The following is a 14668-nucleotide window of genomic DNA, read 5'->3' on the forward strand; positions in this document are numbered from 1 at the left end:
AATTGCTTTCCTCAGTATTTATCAACTCCAACGCCAGCAAAGTTTGCTTGAGTACAACCTAACTAGGCCTATAACATTGCTAAGTATGGTTAAATACTAGAAATGCCCAATTCAATTATTCACTGGTGTATAAACTCGGTTCCAGACCGATTTTCTTATTTAGTTTGGTGTTAAGTTATTTTTTTCTATAGTAGTTGGAGCCAATATTTGAATGCAGTCTGCAATCTGATCTGTGAACCGAAATTAAAATCGTGGATGGAAAAAATAACATAAAATTTGTCTTCTACAAAACGATCATACAAAAGACACTTTCCTTTTCTTCCTCTGTAGGATTGACCAAAACAAATTTTTCGTATAAATTGAATTTTACTACAAGACCTGTCCCGAAATAGTTTGTTCTTACAACCATGATATCGGTCTCAAATCGGTTTAGGACCGAAATCCAGCAATACATACGATTATTTACCCTATATATATATGTAAACATTATTTTTAATGCCTAGAACAATAGATTTTCTGCTCTAAAAAATCTCTCTTCTCAAGCTGGGAAAACAAGAGATCTATTGTTCATTATTTCTAACCAAAAATCCCTATCCGATCTCCGTTCTGTGATTGCGTGCTTATGTTATACCTTCAAATGAGGTATTACCCTCTCCTCCTCATATAATATTCAAGCTGAAATCATATAATCATAATGTTTTATGAGCCCACGACGACCTCATTTCGTCTACATACATATTAAAATAGCTTTGCTTTTATATCATATGTAATATATACAATATACGTGTATACAATTTACATGCTGGACAAGGTATAGGGAAAATAGATAAGGGGGAGAGAAAGGAGAAAAAATAGAGAAAGATTGGAAAGCTGTCAAGGGGAAACAAGTAGATAACCTTACATTTATTATAAAAATAAATGCATTCACAAAAATACCAATAATTAATTAATTAATAACACAGGAGAACACTCATTTAGTAAAAATGAATTCAAGCCAAAAAATAAATTTATTTTTAAGCGCAGAATCTAAAACTGTTCGCAATTTTTCTCTCAGTCATCTGAATTCTGTAATATCAGGGATTATAGTAATTCGAGACTATTATCGTTCAGAGACATTTTTACCCTTAAAACAATCCCCAAATTAAAAGTTTTATTAATGAAACTAATGTATAAGTGCTTTTTGTGATTAAAAAGTTTTATTATTTATTCTGTATCTTGTTCTGAACTTGATATATTTCCATTTTTAGACGGAAAAATGACACTCTTCTTTAGACCCTTATAACTTATTCATAATACATCGTTATGAGTAATACCATAGCTTATATTATAGAAAAATATTCACTGCATAATTAAAAAAATGATCTATTTAAAAAATATGCATCACCAATGACTTTTGTTCCATTTTGTATTTTTAAAGTTATCAAACAATAATATAGGTACATTATACCTTTATGAAGGACAAAGTGGGATCAAATGGGTTTTTTGCGTTTAGAGACTTCAAACAAGAAAAGAGGTCAACTTGTTTGCTTGTTAGCATTAAGGGTCATGTACAAAGTATGTACTCCAGCCTTCCCCTCTCTCACCTTCCCCATGTTTGCATTTGTTACATATAATGAACGTACTTTAATATAGCCACTGTACGTAATTTCAAAACCCCTCCCGCCCGCTATGACCCGTCAACAGAGAAGCAAGCTGGAATGATTTTTCTCAAAATGGAGTCTGTATCATATTTGTAGTCAAGGACAAGCTATTCTTTTGAAGACTTTTGATGTGTCTCAAATTGCTCTGAAAGTAACCAAAATTGATCCTCTCAATAAAACAATGATAAATGGTTTAATTAATTTGAAAAGCCATTTCGGGGCCAATAAAAGTATCTTTAATCAAATAAAGGTTGTAAACTATAGATAAATTCTTGGGTATCTAAACTCATCCAACAAATTTGAGTTCAAAGGCTTTAATAGACTCAAATATGCCCGTAAAATATTGGCATATATGAATATATGAAGTAAAAAAATTAATTAGATGATCTCCTTTTCTTGATTTTGATTCAATATTGTTTTTATGTTGAAAAGCCATTAGAAGTCCATATTTGAAAGAAGAACTATTCTCAAGTTTTTAGCATGAATAAATTGGTTTAATTATATTTATAACTATGAGCCCGTTTGACACCACGTTCGAAAAAGTGATTTTTAGGTAACCCAATTTAAATAGGAAAAAATCCTTAAAGTCCCTGAAACTATGATACTAACTGTATTGAATGAAACTATATACAATGTTATTCCTTTTTTTATTTCCCTTAGAGTTAAAGGAACTTTAATTTAGGTGATTTTTTCATTAATATTTTTAAATCATATATTGCCTCAAAAAATATGGAATTAATTAAATAAATTTCATGAAACTTATTCACTTAAAAGTAGCCAATATTATGGGCTACATTTTTATTTCTTAAATCAAGTAGTTACGCCGTTCTAAGATATTAAGCGCCCACTAAAAAATGAGGCTTCGACAGACAAAATTAGCTTAATCAAAATAGATCATTCTGGGAAATTGTTGCTTAGCAAGAGCTAATTCGAATTCAACCACTTATACACTAATTAGGTGAAAATAAGCTGAAAAATTAGCAGTTCATAACAAAATGCTGTTTATTTTGTTTTATTACTGAGGTGACGCTTTGAAAAAGTTTTAGATCCATTAAGTAACGAGTTATTTGCGTATTTTATGACTAAAAGTATACATTTTTTTGTAATTTTACTCATTTTCTTAAAATCTTTGTAGGGTCATTACCATTAGGATTGACATATTTATTAGTGTTATGTGATTTTTTGGGAGAATAAATTAATTATCAAGGTCCATCGAGTAATCAATAAATCAATACTGAATATTGTGTAAATGCATGGAATGCCCTAGTCTAAAAAGCGATCTAGAATATATACAATTTTATTTTATAATCACTTTTGGCAAATACGAGGGTAGCAGAGTTCAATCTGCGTGCATTCCAATATCTCGATACATATGTGTTAGCTGGTTTGGATTTTTCAAAATGAACAAGTTCTTACAATGATACCATTGTTACCCTCATACATACAAATATTTTATTCAATCAGCACTAGGGCTAAGTTGATTCATGATATCAGATTTTGATTAAATTTTCAACATATTATTAAATCAATCCTATGAATATTTTAAATCTATTTTTTGATGCATATGAGAACAATAAACAAAGTATTTTGTATATTGTAGGTTTATTAAGTAAAATTTATCCACTTCAAAAGTATATGCATACCTTTCTGTAAAAACATATAATCTCTAGGGGAAAAAAAAACATAACATGTTTTTTTCACCCCTATATTTGTTAAAAAAGCAAAGTTTTTGTAAAAAAAAGGGGTCATACCTAAATGAAATATCTACTTAACAATTGCTTATCTCGAAGAACAATAGAAATGGGGCGTGATAAATATTCCCTTGGATTTGACGAATTTTTGAGGAGGGCTCTGTTTGGTCAGAGTTACTGAAGATAAAAGAGGAAGAGAAGACTGGGCAAGACTTAGAGATAATGAAAGGCAAAGGTCCAATTAAGTTGTTCCAAATCATAAAGGATATGGGTATGTTTTGGTCGGAAAACAATGGAATTAATTCTAAAATTTAAAAGAAAGTTTTATCAACTATGAAATGGCCAGAACCTGTGGATGGGAATCCAAGACTAGACTACATGACGAATTCATCAATTAGAAGGAGACTTGCCTTTATGGGAGAAGTTTTTTATTAAATAAAAACAGTTTTTTTACGTTTGGTGAAGAATTGGAAAAAGAGGGAAATTTTGACTAAAATATATTTTAGTCAGAGGATATTTGGCCCGAGAAATATATATTTTTTTTAATTACGTAAAAAGAACGAAGAACAAAACAATTCGAGAACTACTGATGGCAAAAAACGATAAGAAATACTTCTTACGATTGATTGAGAGAAAGATCGAACTACTACAATTAGAATAAAATCCAATAGATGTGTTGAGGGCCCTCCGAAATGTAATGTTTGATTTTTCCTTATATTGATTAAAATATCGAATAATTACGAGCACTCTCCCTTTTGGTAGTACTCAAGGAAGGTCAATCGAAGGAAGGATCTGCTGCTTCTTCTGTGAAAACAATATAGAGACGTCCAGCCATTTTTTATTTGAATGTAAAGCAATTAATACCATATGAGACCACTTAACCCGGGACATTTTTTCAAAATTCAACTTGATTTTAAGACCAAAAGATTGCTGTTTTATTTATATTGGTCTTGGGTCGGATAAAATAAATTTTATTGTAACCAAAGTACAGCATATTTTATTTAAATTAAGAAGTACGAGAACCCCACTGTCTCCCAGTATGTTAACGTCTGTGTTTAATATGATTGAAGTTTGTATTGAATAGATGTTGTAATTATGTTGAAATATAGTTGTACTGTTGTACAAAAAAAAATATTTATCCGGGTATTTTAATAACCACGTGTAATTTGTAGCTACATATACCTATAGCCTTAATTACAAAGAACCTTCAGAAGAACAGAATAAAGGACTGATACAACTAAATAGTGACGAGACTCCAGTAAAGGTGGACAAGGGGTCATTGGCAAACAACTTTTTTGAATTACCATAATACTGTAAGGTTGCGTGATAATGTGATATCAATATATTACGTCCTTTTCATGAAACTGCTTCCAGCTCCTCATTTTTGATTTGGTTCTCAGCCCCCTTACTGATGAGTAAAGTTGACGAATATACAAGAAAAAATAAAAATATCTTTAAATATAATTTACAACATTTTCCCGTACATTAATTCTATTTTAAATGTTAAAGGGTATCTATCATCTGTATAGCAGAAATACATTTTCTCTCCCCCGCCAAAAAGAAAAAAAAATCACATAACAAATAGCCGATATTAACCAGCTTCTTAATTCAGTAGTGCCATATGCCTCGTTCCCGCCTTCTCCTCGTACACTTTTATTAATTTTATTAATTACTAAAATGTTAATTATAATGATGACAGTATTTTTTACATTGATGTTCCGGGTGCGAGTCCATAGCTACGGATATTACCCGGACCCATCCCTAGTATACAATATACACGATACTAGGATAGCAGGAAATGTTGAGATAGAGTAGAGTTTAAGGAAAGAAAGAAAAATAACTGTTGGTACTAGTAATTTATTCTGTTCTATGTTTTGGTAACTTCGTTTATTGTACTTTTAAGAATAAGGAATAATAAATAAAATCGTGTGGGTTATCACAGCATTGGTTCTAAGACAATCGGACGATTTTTTTTTTTTTTTTGTTGAAGGACATTTCCCCGAGCCACCATTTGACACATTTGGCCGAAAATCATATTTAATATATCGATATATGTGATTGTATTATCTTAATAAATGAATTTCAAACGATAGTATAATAAATAGGCATTGTTCGAATACTATTTAGTATATATGTCATGTAAGTAAATTAATAAGTGTTATTTTGGAGAAAAACATAATTTTATTAATTATTTTTATTAATAATCATTATATGTACACGACAAAGTAGTATATATAGCCATGGATTGACAAATAAGCATAATATCAGGCAAGAGTAGGCAATTTTATGGGTAGATCACTGCTCTTGCCTGCTATTATACTTGTTCGTCTATCCATTAGTATTTTCCAAAATGAATAATCCATCATGTCAAATTATAATATGACATATTTAGTATATGAACAATACCTATTTATAAGACTAACATTTTAAATTGAATTAAAATATACAATTATATACTATATACATATAAATATTAGTTTTTGGGCAAATTTCCCAAATGTCTGTTCGGCAAAAATGTTATTCAATAAAAGTGTTTTAGTCAAGAGTCCGTATCCATAATATATATACTTTTTTTAAATTGTGAGCTTGAACAGATTTCGACCATTTTCCCATCTCCACTAATAAAGATAGCTTTTTTCTATCAAGTATAAGTATTGTATATAGAATGTTAATTTACTCGTGAGGCTTACTACGTACTAAAGTCAGAAAACGTGACTTGATTCTTGAATCTGAATCAATTCAAGTCTATAATGGTTGAAAAATAAATGTGAATCTTGATTCCCCATTTTTCCTTTATCGTCAGAGCCAATAGAGAAATAAATATATAGAGACGACTCAGAGATTTAAATTAACGATTCGACATAACAAGGCTGTAGTCTAATTAAATTCTGCAATCTCCAGCAATGAATCCCACCTATGACCAGGGATGGGATTTGTGTAAGAGTGCGAGGAGTAGGTGGGAGTGAGACATATGATAGACCCTTGTTACTAACACCTGCATGTTATACCATTATTATTAATATTATTTTTTTTTTTTTTTTGGGGGAGAAAATTAATTACTGCAATTACGAGAAGACTCTTCTTCATTTAAAATAGCATTAGTGCAGGGAAAATATTATAATTACGTATATTTAAATTCATATATATTTATTTTATTATGCATTTTTAAAACAATTTACACCAAAGATAGGCGAGAATACTTACTTCAGAGGGAGAAGTTAACACCACGATGACCTATTAAATAATGAGCAAAAAAGAAGAAAGAGCACACGCAACAACCGTTTTTCCTTTTCTAATCACTTTACTTAGTTTTTTCTTAACACAGATCCCTTTTTAGCTAGTATAAAGTGTGGAAACAAAGATACAGTAAATAACTGTGAGATAATGCCACGACATAAAAATTTTTTTAAGAATAATATTAAGGGACGGTGTCTTAGAACTATTATTAGATCATTAGTAAATTCATTAATGCGATGTCCTATTAGAAAACATAGGAAAAATATATATTACCTGTCGAAAATTAGTTTTGATATGATATTCACATTCTAACAAATCATAAAAAAGAGGAAGAGTAGATCTTCGAATTTCAGGCTCAGAAATCAAAGTCATTTCCAAGAATGGTCCAACCATTCCTACAAAAAAAAAAAAAATAGCAATAAATATCATTTTATAGACCATAAAATACTGTAAAATTAATTTAGTTGGCTTTATAAGATATATTTTACTCATCATTAAATATATCAGCATAAGTCATTACCGGGAATAAAATGAACCTTCATTCCACCTAAATGTTCCCATAGCGATAGGACTTGAAGGGACATGGACTTTCTCATATCACCATATCGCTTCAGTATCTTTTTCTTTTTGGATTCAGAGTGATTCTCCAATTGAAGACTTGACTGCTTTATAAAACTCACACCCAAAGTGAAGTAATTTGTCCATAACTGACTATCAAAATACTCATCTTCTTGAAAGTAGAGAATAAGAGGATTTGCAAACTCTTGAATAGTTTTTAGAATGATACTGGAGACTAGAAAACGCATTGTAAACCATTCGTGAGGAAATGGTTCTACTTTTATGAGTTCTTGAAAGAGCAGGAAAGACTGGAGAAGAAATTCCTTTATTTGCTTTCGAGATACAATTTGCTCCCATAGTTTGATGAAATGGTTACTTGACATAAGTTGAATGACACCAGCTAGACAACTGACGAGGCTTGCCTAAAATTGCAATATATTTAATTTAGTCTTAAAACCTAAACTTATAAGTATTATCAAGTAAAATAAGAACACCTTTTTAATAAAAATTAGTTCAGTTTTATTTGTTCAAAAGCCAAATAAAAAATATTTCAAAGAGCCAATACAAATTACAGGAAGTTCTCACTCGGAAATATCACCATAACCCATAACAAAAGCTCTGCACAACCTTTTTTAAAAGTGTGGGAAGCTAATTACAGGAAAAGTAATAGCCCCAGAGATAAAGAAAACATATTTTTTAAATTAATTAGTTCTAAAAAAGTGATGACCTCACTTTTTAGGCGGAAAACTAATATTTAAAAATGATTTTAAACAAATTGACTGTGATTCAGAGCCTTTTTGATATATACTTTTGTATAAAAAAATTAATTATCTATACCAATTCTCATTATAAAAGAGGTAACTTACTTGAAAGGAATGAAATTCAAATAATATAACAGATCCTCAATTGATAGATAAGATTGTTGACAATATTTAGGAATATTTTATTTAAATTTCATTTTAACAATATTCATTAGGAATTATTAAAAATAGTTTTAATGAGATCTGTTTTAATATCTTTATAAATTCGATTTTTTTCATTGATGATGTTTTAAAACAATCAAATCCCCCAAAAGATTTTTTTATTTTTGTAAGTTATCAATGATAATTAATATATTTCTTTACTAAATAATAAATAAAATCCTAAATCACAACACAATTGCTATAAAATCCACTTTCCAAATATGGGTCCTCCTTACGGTGAAATTTTTGGATGTTGATGTGATTAAAGTAAATTTTCCGTCGGTGAATAGAGGGCATTGACTTTTTGCACCAACTAAATACTATACTTAGATCACAATATATTCTTATGGACATTAGCCTCAAAAATCGATGGAATTTTTATTTCATATACTTAGTAAAAAAAAAGTAATATATTTCATACCACAATATTAGAAACTACAACACGATCCATTTGTAAAATAGTTCGCATGAGTGGTTCCAGAATAGAGTTGGACGTTTTTTCAATGTCTTTAGTAATAATTGGGTTGTTATTGCGTATGTGGAGGAATGTGACAATGTCCCCCAAGATATCCGAACAGAGGCGAAGTTCTTCTTTTTCAAGCAAGTGTTGTTTAACATGAATTAAGGATGTTGATAACAATAAACTTCGAGATTCAGGATCCTGAAAAACTGGACTATTAACTGCGCTTCGTATTGCAATTAATTTGGCACGAAGGAGATCGGAAGGAATATATTTGGGTATTGTATCAAATCTAAGGAAGACAAACAGGGAAAATAAATATAAATAGATCAATAACTATCATTATAACCAATTATGCATAATTTTATAATTTGCTTAAAATTAATAACACTTTTTTAAATTCTAATTCCATATCCAAAAGATTACTGTCCTGGGGTCTATGTAAACCCCAATTCTTTTAAAAATGTGTTTATGATCTTATTCACAAGTCTAAGTGAAAGATATATAATTATCGAGTCCAGTCGAACATAACAAAGTCATTAAGGATCTACTTGAGTCGCTAACTAAGAAAGGGAAGAAAAAATAACTAATTACACATGCCCAATGCCTATTTATTTATATTAATAAAGCCACGTTTATCTGCATACATCAATGTATGCTATAATGAAAAGCAGATCTAAGATCTGCTTTTTTGATCTAAGAAATAACAATGTAGTCATATTAGTGAAATCTCTTGAATGAAGCATTGAGCGTGCACATAAGGTGCACTATTTATTCGTGCTTCCTGATGTATATCATATTAATATCCATATATTTATCTAAGAAAAAACAATGTAGTCATATTAATAAAATCTTGCAAAGGTTTTGCATCTAGCATTGTGCAAGGTGCACTGTATATATTTCTCTATGATGTATCATACACATATTTATGATTTTGCATGTATTATGGAGCGTATGTTGCTCGGATTAGCTGTAGATGAGAACATATCAGTATTGACTAACTACGTGTGAGTATGCTAATAAAAAACAGTGATTGAGACTGAGGCTTTCATGGGGCGTTATCTTCCATAATTAAGACAAAGTTCGTCTGTTCGTGGACTCCCTATTACTCCGAACTATGCCAGATACTACCACAAGTTAATTTATATTCAATGAAATAGTTTGACTGAGCCATACATTTCTTACTTTTCATGCACTTTTCCAGTGAATATATTTTTTAGGTTTATCAACAGTAATGAGTATTAAATTTTTTTTTAAAAGTGTTTATTACAAAGCCAGTTTATATTTCTAGTCTGTCCCCTCAGAGATAAAAGGACCAAGTAAATCAACCTATCACAAAATGTAGACTTCAATTTGATTCGCTTCTCAAATAATAAATCTGATTTGGGTCAAATTAAATTTTATATGAACTAATATGATAGATATTTTATATCCATAAAACAAATTTAATCTCATATTTAAACTTCCTTTGTTTATGTAATTAACACTTGTATGAGAATTTTTTATCTTTAACATACTTGAAGAATGAATTTACAAATTGTGGTCATAAATTTTTAAATTACTACAAATAGTAATCACGTTTTACAAGAAAAAAACAACAACTTTGTTTGTAACCAGTTTTTACATGGAGTAGCAGTAACTCCATCGTAACGCTTCTCAACCCTCCTTTTGGAACGAATTAGAGTCGAGTTCTGGGGTTCAACTATGTTCTTTATTAGAATCATAAGTAGTAAAATATTATATACAAATTCCAATACAGTTGATATTTTTCCACCTGAATTTTAATCCATTTTTGTTAAAAGTCATTTTAATTTTCTATTTCCCAATCTAATATTTTTCATTGAAATATAATTAAGAGAGATTAAATGACTTACAACAAAGTGACTAATCGAGCGATATCCACCACTGGTAAAATTTGTAGAAAGTGAGCGTATACAGAGCTAATATGTTTGAGAAAAATAACTTGTGATGGAAGAACGGTTGGAGATGTGGAGGACATCATATTATTAAAAGAATTAAATAATAAATGCACATCCACTCGAAAAGAATCCTCATTTTCACCACCTGTAGCACGAGCAAAAAGTATTCGAGATTGAACCACAAATTTGGAAATATATTCTAGTGCTTTAAAACACTTTTGAATTGGCTCTTGTTTATCAGTTGACATCACTAAATCCGCACAATGTCGAACACAGCTCAAAAGACCCCTGAAAAATAATAAAAATTATGTGTATATTATTAAATTACTCAAATAATGTCTTATTTACTTATAGACCAAAGAGGATGCAAAGTGCTCGGCTATATAATTATCCATTACCGGACGAAAATGCTCGAATTTTGGATCTTCCAAATAGCTTATAATAGAAACTATAACATGGAAAACAAGACCCGAGTGGGACGTAGAGTTTCCATCTTCGGTACTAAACATGGCAAATAACGCGTCGAGTACATCTTGTAGAAATTTAACTATTTCTTCTCCGCCCTGAAGTTTATAAAAATATCTATTAATATCAAGACCAATACTAGAGTACTAGAGTTTCTCATTTCCTCGAAAATTGTCCTTTATCAAGATTGCAGATAATTCGCTCTTTATATATTAAATAATAAACACTTAGAAGTTTAAGAATATTTTAGAAGAAAAAATAAATTTTATGCGAGTCTTATCCCAAAACTATAAACTAAGTGGTGAAACGATGACCATATAGTCAATTTGTCACCAAACTAGGCTAGGACTATACTTTTTGACCAATAGGAGACGCTGAAACGACTGTCATGAATTACTCTAGAACTAACAGAATCACTAAACATGAAATCAATCTATTAATTGAGTAATAGCAAGGTAAATTGTTGAAGGGAATCACAAATTCATATAACGAAAAATGAAAAATCAACGTCATTTCTGGTATCCTAAAAGTGACATCTTCCGGGAAAGGGAATTTTCTCCTAGAGAAGGAAATATTTTCTATCTGATTGACGCATTTCGTCACTTTATTTTACAGCTTTGATTTTTTGTCAAAGGTCCAAAATTAATTATTTTTTTCCATACATTATAATTAATTATTGTTCGTATTGATTTGTTAAAAGTGTTTTGCGTAGAGCATCATTTATGCTGTTGTATAAATTGTTAAAAACTTTATCGCCAAATGAATCTTCAATGTGAATTCAACTTTTCATTGGACCAATTACATAATGCAACCATATATTATAAAATAATTAAATACGACATTTCTCGGGAAATTGTTCTATATGTAAAACCCCGATATATCTCGAGGAAACAGAACCTCTAGTTATAGGTACATATATGAGCTATAAATATAAATGATCTTACTAATTTCATGACTTTGTTCAAAGTATCAGTTATATCTGGATTAGTTTTCCATTTCAGTAGAGACATAAGATGAATATTTTGCGTTAGTTTGGTGGAACAAAGTTTTGTTGTAATGTATACATTTTCTTTTGTACTTTTCACAAAACCTTGCTTGATTAAAGCTTGCTCCTGAGTTGAAACTCCCTTTAAGCTTGAGGCAGAGGGTAAAAATATGCTAACATTATTTGATTTCGAAGTATCATCGAATTTGTAAACACAGAGAGTATGATTTCCATCTTTGATAGTTGTTTGATCTATATCCATAAGATTAACAAAAGAAAATCCCAAAAACCTCTTTTCACTCCGGTCTTTGGCTATAAAGATATAAAAAATAAAAAGTAATGTTTGGCTAACTAAATAATATCACAATTCTAACCAGAGCAATGTCGATATTCAAGACGAATATGTGCTCCATAAAATTTCTCAATTGGAACTTGAAGTCTGACAGTATCATACCAGTTAGGAGAATTAGTATGATATAGAATAGGGGACGTGACTTTGGTTTCTCCTACCTCATTGAGAGTAGCTGCAGAATGAATACAGTTTTCAATTAGATTCCCTTCCTTATCAAAGATCATGGTTGTCACTTCGATATTTCTCGCAGCAGCCTTCCCTCCTCGCTCGAAAGTACCTTTATCTATCGTTAAATACAAGTCATTCCTAGGGGGAATACAAAATTAAACAATGAGAAATGAGTTAACACGGTTAGAAGAAAGGTTTCCTGCACCTCACATCCCCAGGCATGATTGTATTTGGGAATCCAAGTTTTCTCGAAATAGGAGTAGTATGAAAAAGGAGTTGATGATCCCGTCTTAATTGATCCAATTCCCCAGCCATGAGTCTTACGTCAACAACAACTCTACTATTTTGACCTGATGACACAGCATTGTAACGAGTACCAGACTTTTTTAAAATAAGCTCATGCAAATGATGAAAATCCTTATCCTCACATGCTTGTAAACGCGTTTCAAACTCAATTACGTTTCCATCAACACTATAGTTAGAGGTTAAATAAAGGTTGATTACAGATATAAACTTACATTTCATAATTAGTTCATACTCATGTTACACGATGGTAAATACCAAAGTTTAGGTTTTATTTAAGATACCAAAACTATTGAAACTAGTTTTATGTTACTTTAATATTTCATATTATTTTTTTATTTTTTTTTTGCCATAGGAGGAATCACTAAATTTACTCTCAAATTTTTATTTATTAAATTTTGAACTCCCATAGTAAATATAAATTATGATTATGAAACTAGTTTCAAAAGCTTAGGTACTTTAAATTACGGTGAATCTTCGGTATTTAAAACACTGTGATTATGTCCATATGTAATAATGAGACATTAAAAATAAACAAATATTACCCAGCAGAGGCAACTTTTGAAATATTAAACACCCCAACTGCAAAGGGCCTCTTATACGACGTAGATCCAGGCTTTTTGTATTCATGCAATAACATGCGCCCTATTCGGATAACTTGGATAACCAAATAGAGATCCCTGCATTTATTTAGAGATCCAACATCTAAAAAAATTGCTCCGGATTCTTCAGCTCCATATTCTGGAGGACGCATGACAACAAACTCGGAAATATAAGAGGATAATTGACCAGAGTATAATGAGAATCGGAGTTGCACATTGTCCGCAAGGGATCCATTATTGTTATCACTGACTGATCCAAATATAGAGGAACCATAGGAAAACTCACGAAGACTAACGTGAAAGTTGTAATTTTGAGAGGATTGACTCACAAAGTTTGTAGAAAAATTTGGGCTCAAACCAGCAAGATTTGTTGGCAGGCTTGAGTTTGTTGTTGCTTTTTGTTCGCATTTTATATGCTAAAAGTGTAACAAAATATATATATTAATAATATTGACAAAATATAAGAATATTAACAACAGCTGGATTATAAATAATCTTACCGTGTTAAAAACATAAATGACACCATGTTTATCAATATCAACTCGCTCTCCGTTATCTTCTCTGGGAGTCATATCAAGATCAAGAATATCATTTCCATTATCTATTTTTTCTGATATTTTTAATTTCATTTCCCTCGTTTGCTCCGCTGTAAGTGTCCCTGAAATAAGAGTGCGTCGCATTTCCATGAGTTGCTCCATTATTATTTGGATCTCATTGAATTTTTCATCATCGCGGAGGATGTATAGAGATCTCCATATATCTCTCCAGTCTAGCAGAACAGAAGTAACTTCTGCAAGGACTGGATCATCAGAGTAAAGTTCATCCTCGTCAAAATCGTTTTCCTCTTCCCAACTGGAAATATTATTAAATGTACATTTTAATAAAGACATAATAACATAAAGAAATTAGAAAATATGTAATTTTGATAAGATGTAATGTATGTGAGGCGTTATTTTTAAATCATGTGTTTTCTAAGCATTCGTATAACCCGATTTGAAATATAATGAAATATATATTAAGCCTAGAGAGCGTTTTGACGTGACGTCAGGATTGTTCATGATGTCGCCCATTTTGAGAGAGAACTAAACAACCAAGATTTATAACAATAAATACCCCTTTTTTAATTAAGATAAAGGAATATGCCGAACTACTGCCCAGTATTTGTATGTCAAAATGGACCGGCAAATAAAAAGGAATCAAATAGTGTTGGATTCGAGGTAAAATTTTAGATCGAGTTCGGATTTTTGTGTTCTGTGTGAAGTCGACATGTTAGAAAAATGTAACAATTTCCGAGTTTTTGAGTATTTCTATAATAAATATGAAATA

At 30.6% G+C, this 14668-nt stretch overlaps 1 protein-coding gene across 9 annotated transcripts in view; it reads right to left on the reverse strand.

Moving 5' to 3' along the window:
* LOC121120127 (dedicator of cytokinesis protein 3) overlaps positions 1-14668 on the reverse strand; it is a 137761-nt gene that overhangs the window by 52210 nt on the left and 70883 nt on the right. For all 9 annotated transcript variants that reach the window (XM_040714968.2, XM_071889243.1, XM_040714969.2 and 6 more), the window contains 10 exons: positions 13843-14194; positions 13286-13758; positions 12643-12909; positions 12292-12575; positions 11877-12229; positions 10816-11030; positions 10423-10755; positions 8510-8840; positions 7089-7548; positions 6842-6963 (listed from right to left, as the gene is read on the reverse strand). In XM_040714968.2, the coding sequence (XP_040570902.1) occupies positions 6842-6963; positions 7089-7548; positions 8510-8840; positions 10423-10755; positions 10816-11030; positions 11877-12229; positions 12292-12575; positions 12643-12909; positions 13286-13758; positions 13843-14194 (3190 nt within the window). The remainder of the gene's footprint in view (positions 1-6841; positions 6964-7088; positions 7549-8509; positions 8841-10422; positions 10756-10815; positions 11031-11876; positions 12230-12291; positions 12576-12642; positions 12910-13285; positions 13759-13842; positions 14195-14668) is intronic.

The sequence above is a fragment of the Lepeophtheirus salmonis genome, chromosome 6 (genome assembly GCF_016086655.4).
Source record: "Lepeophtheirus salmonis chromosome 6, UVic_Lsal_1.4, whole genome shotgun sequence".
In the NCBI taxonomy this organism is placed as follows: domain Eukaryota; kingdom Metazoa; phylum Arthropoda; class Copepoda; order Siphonostomatoida; family Caligidae; genus Lepeophtheirus; species Lepeophtheirus salmonis.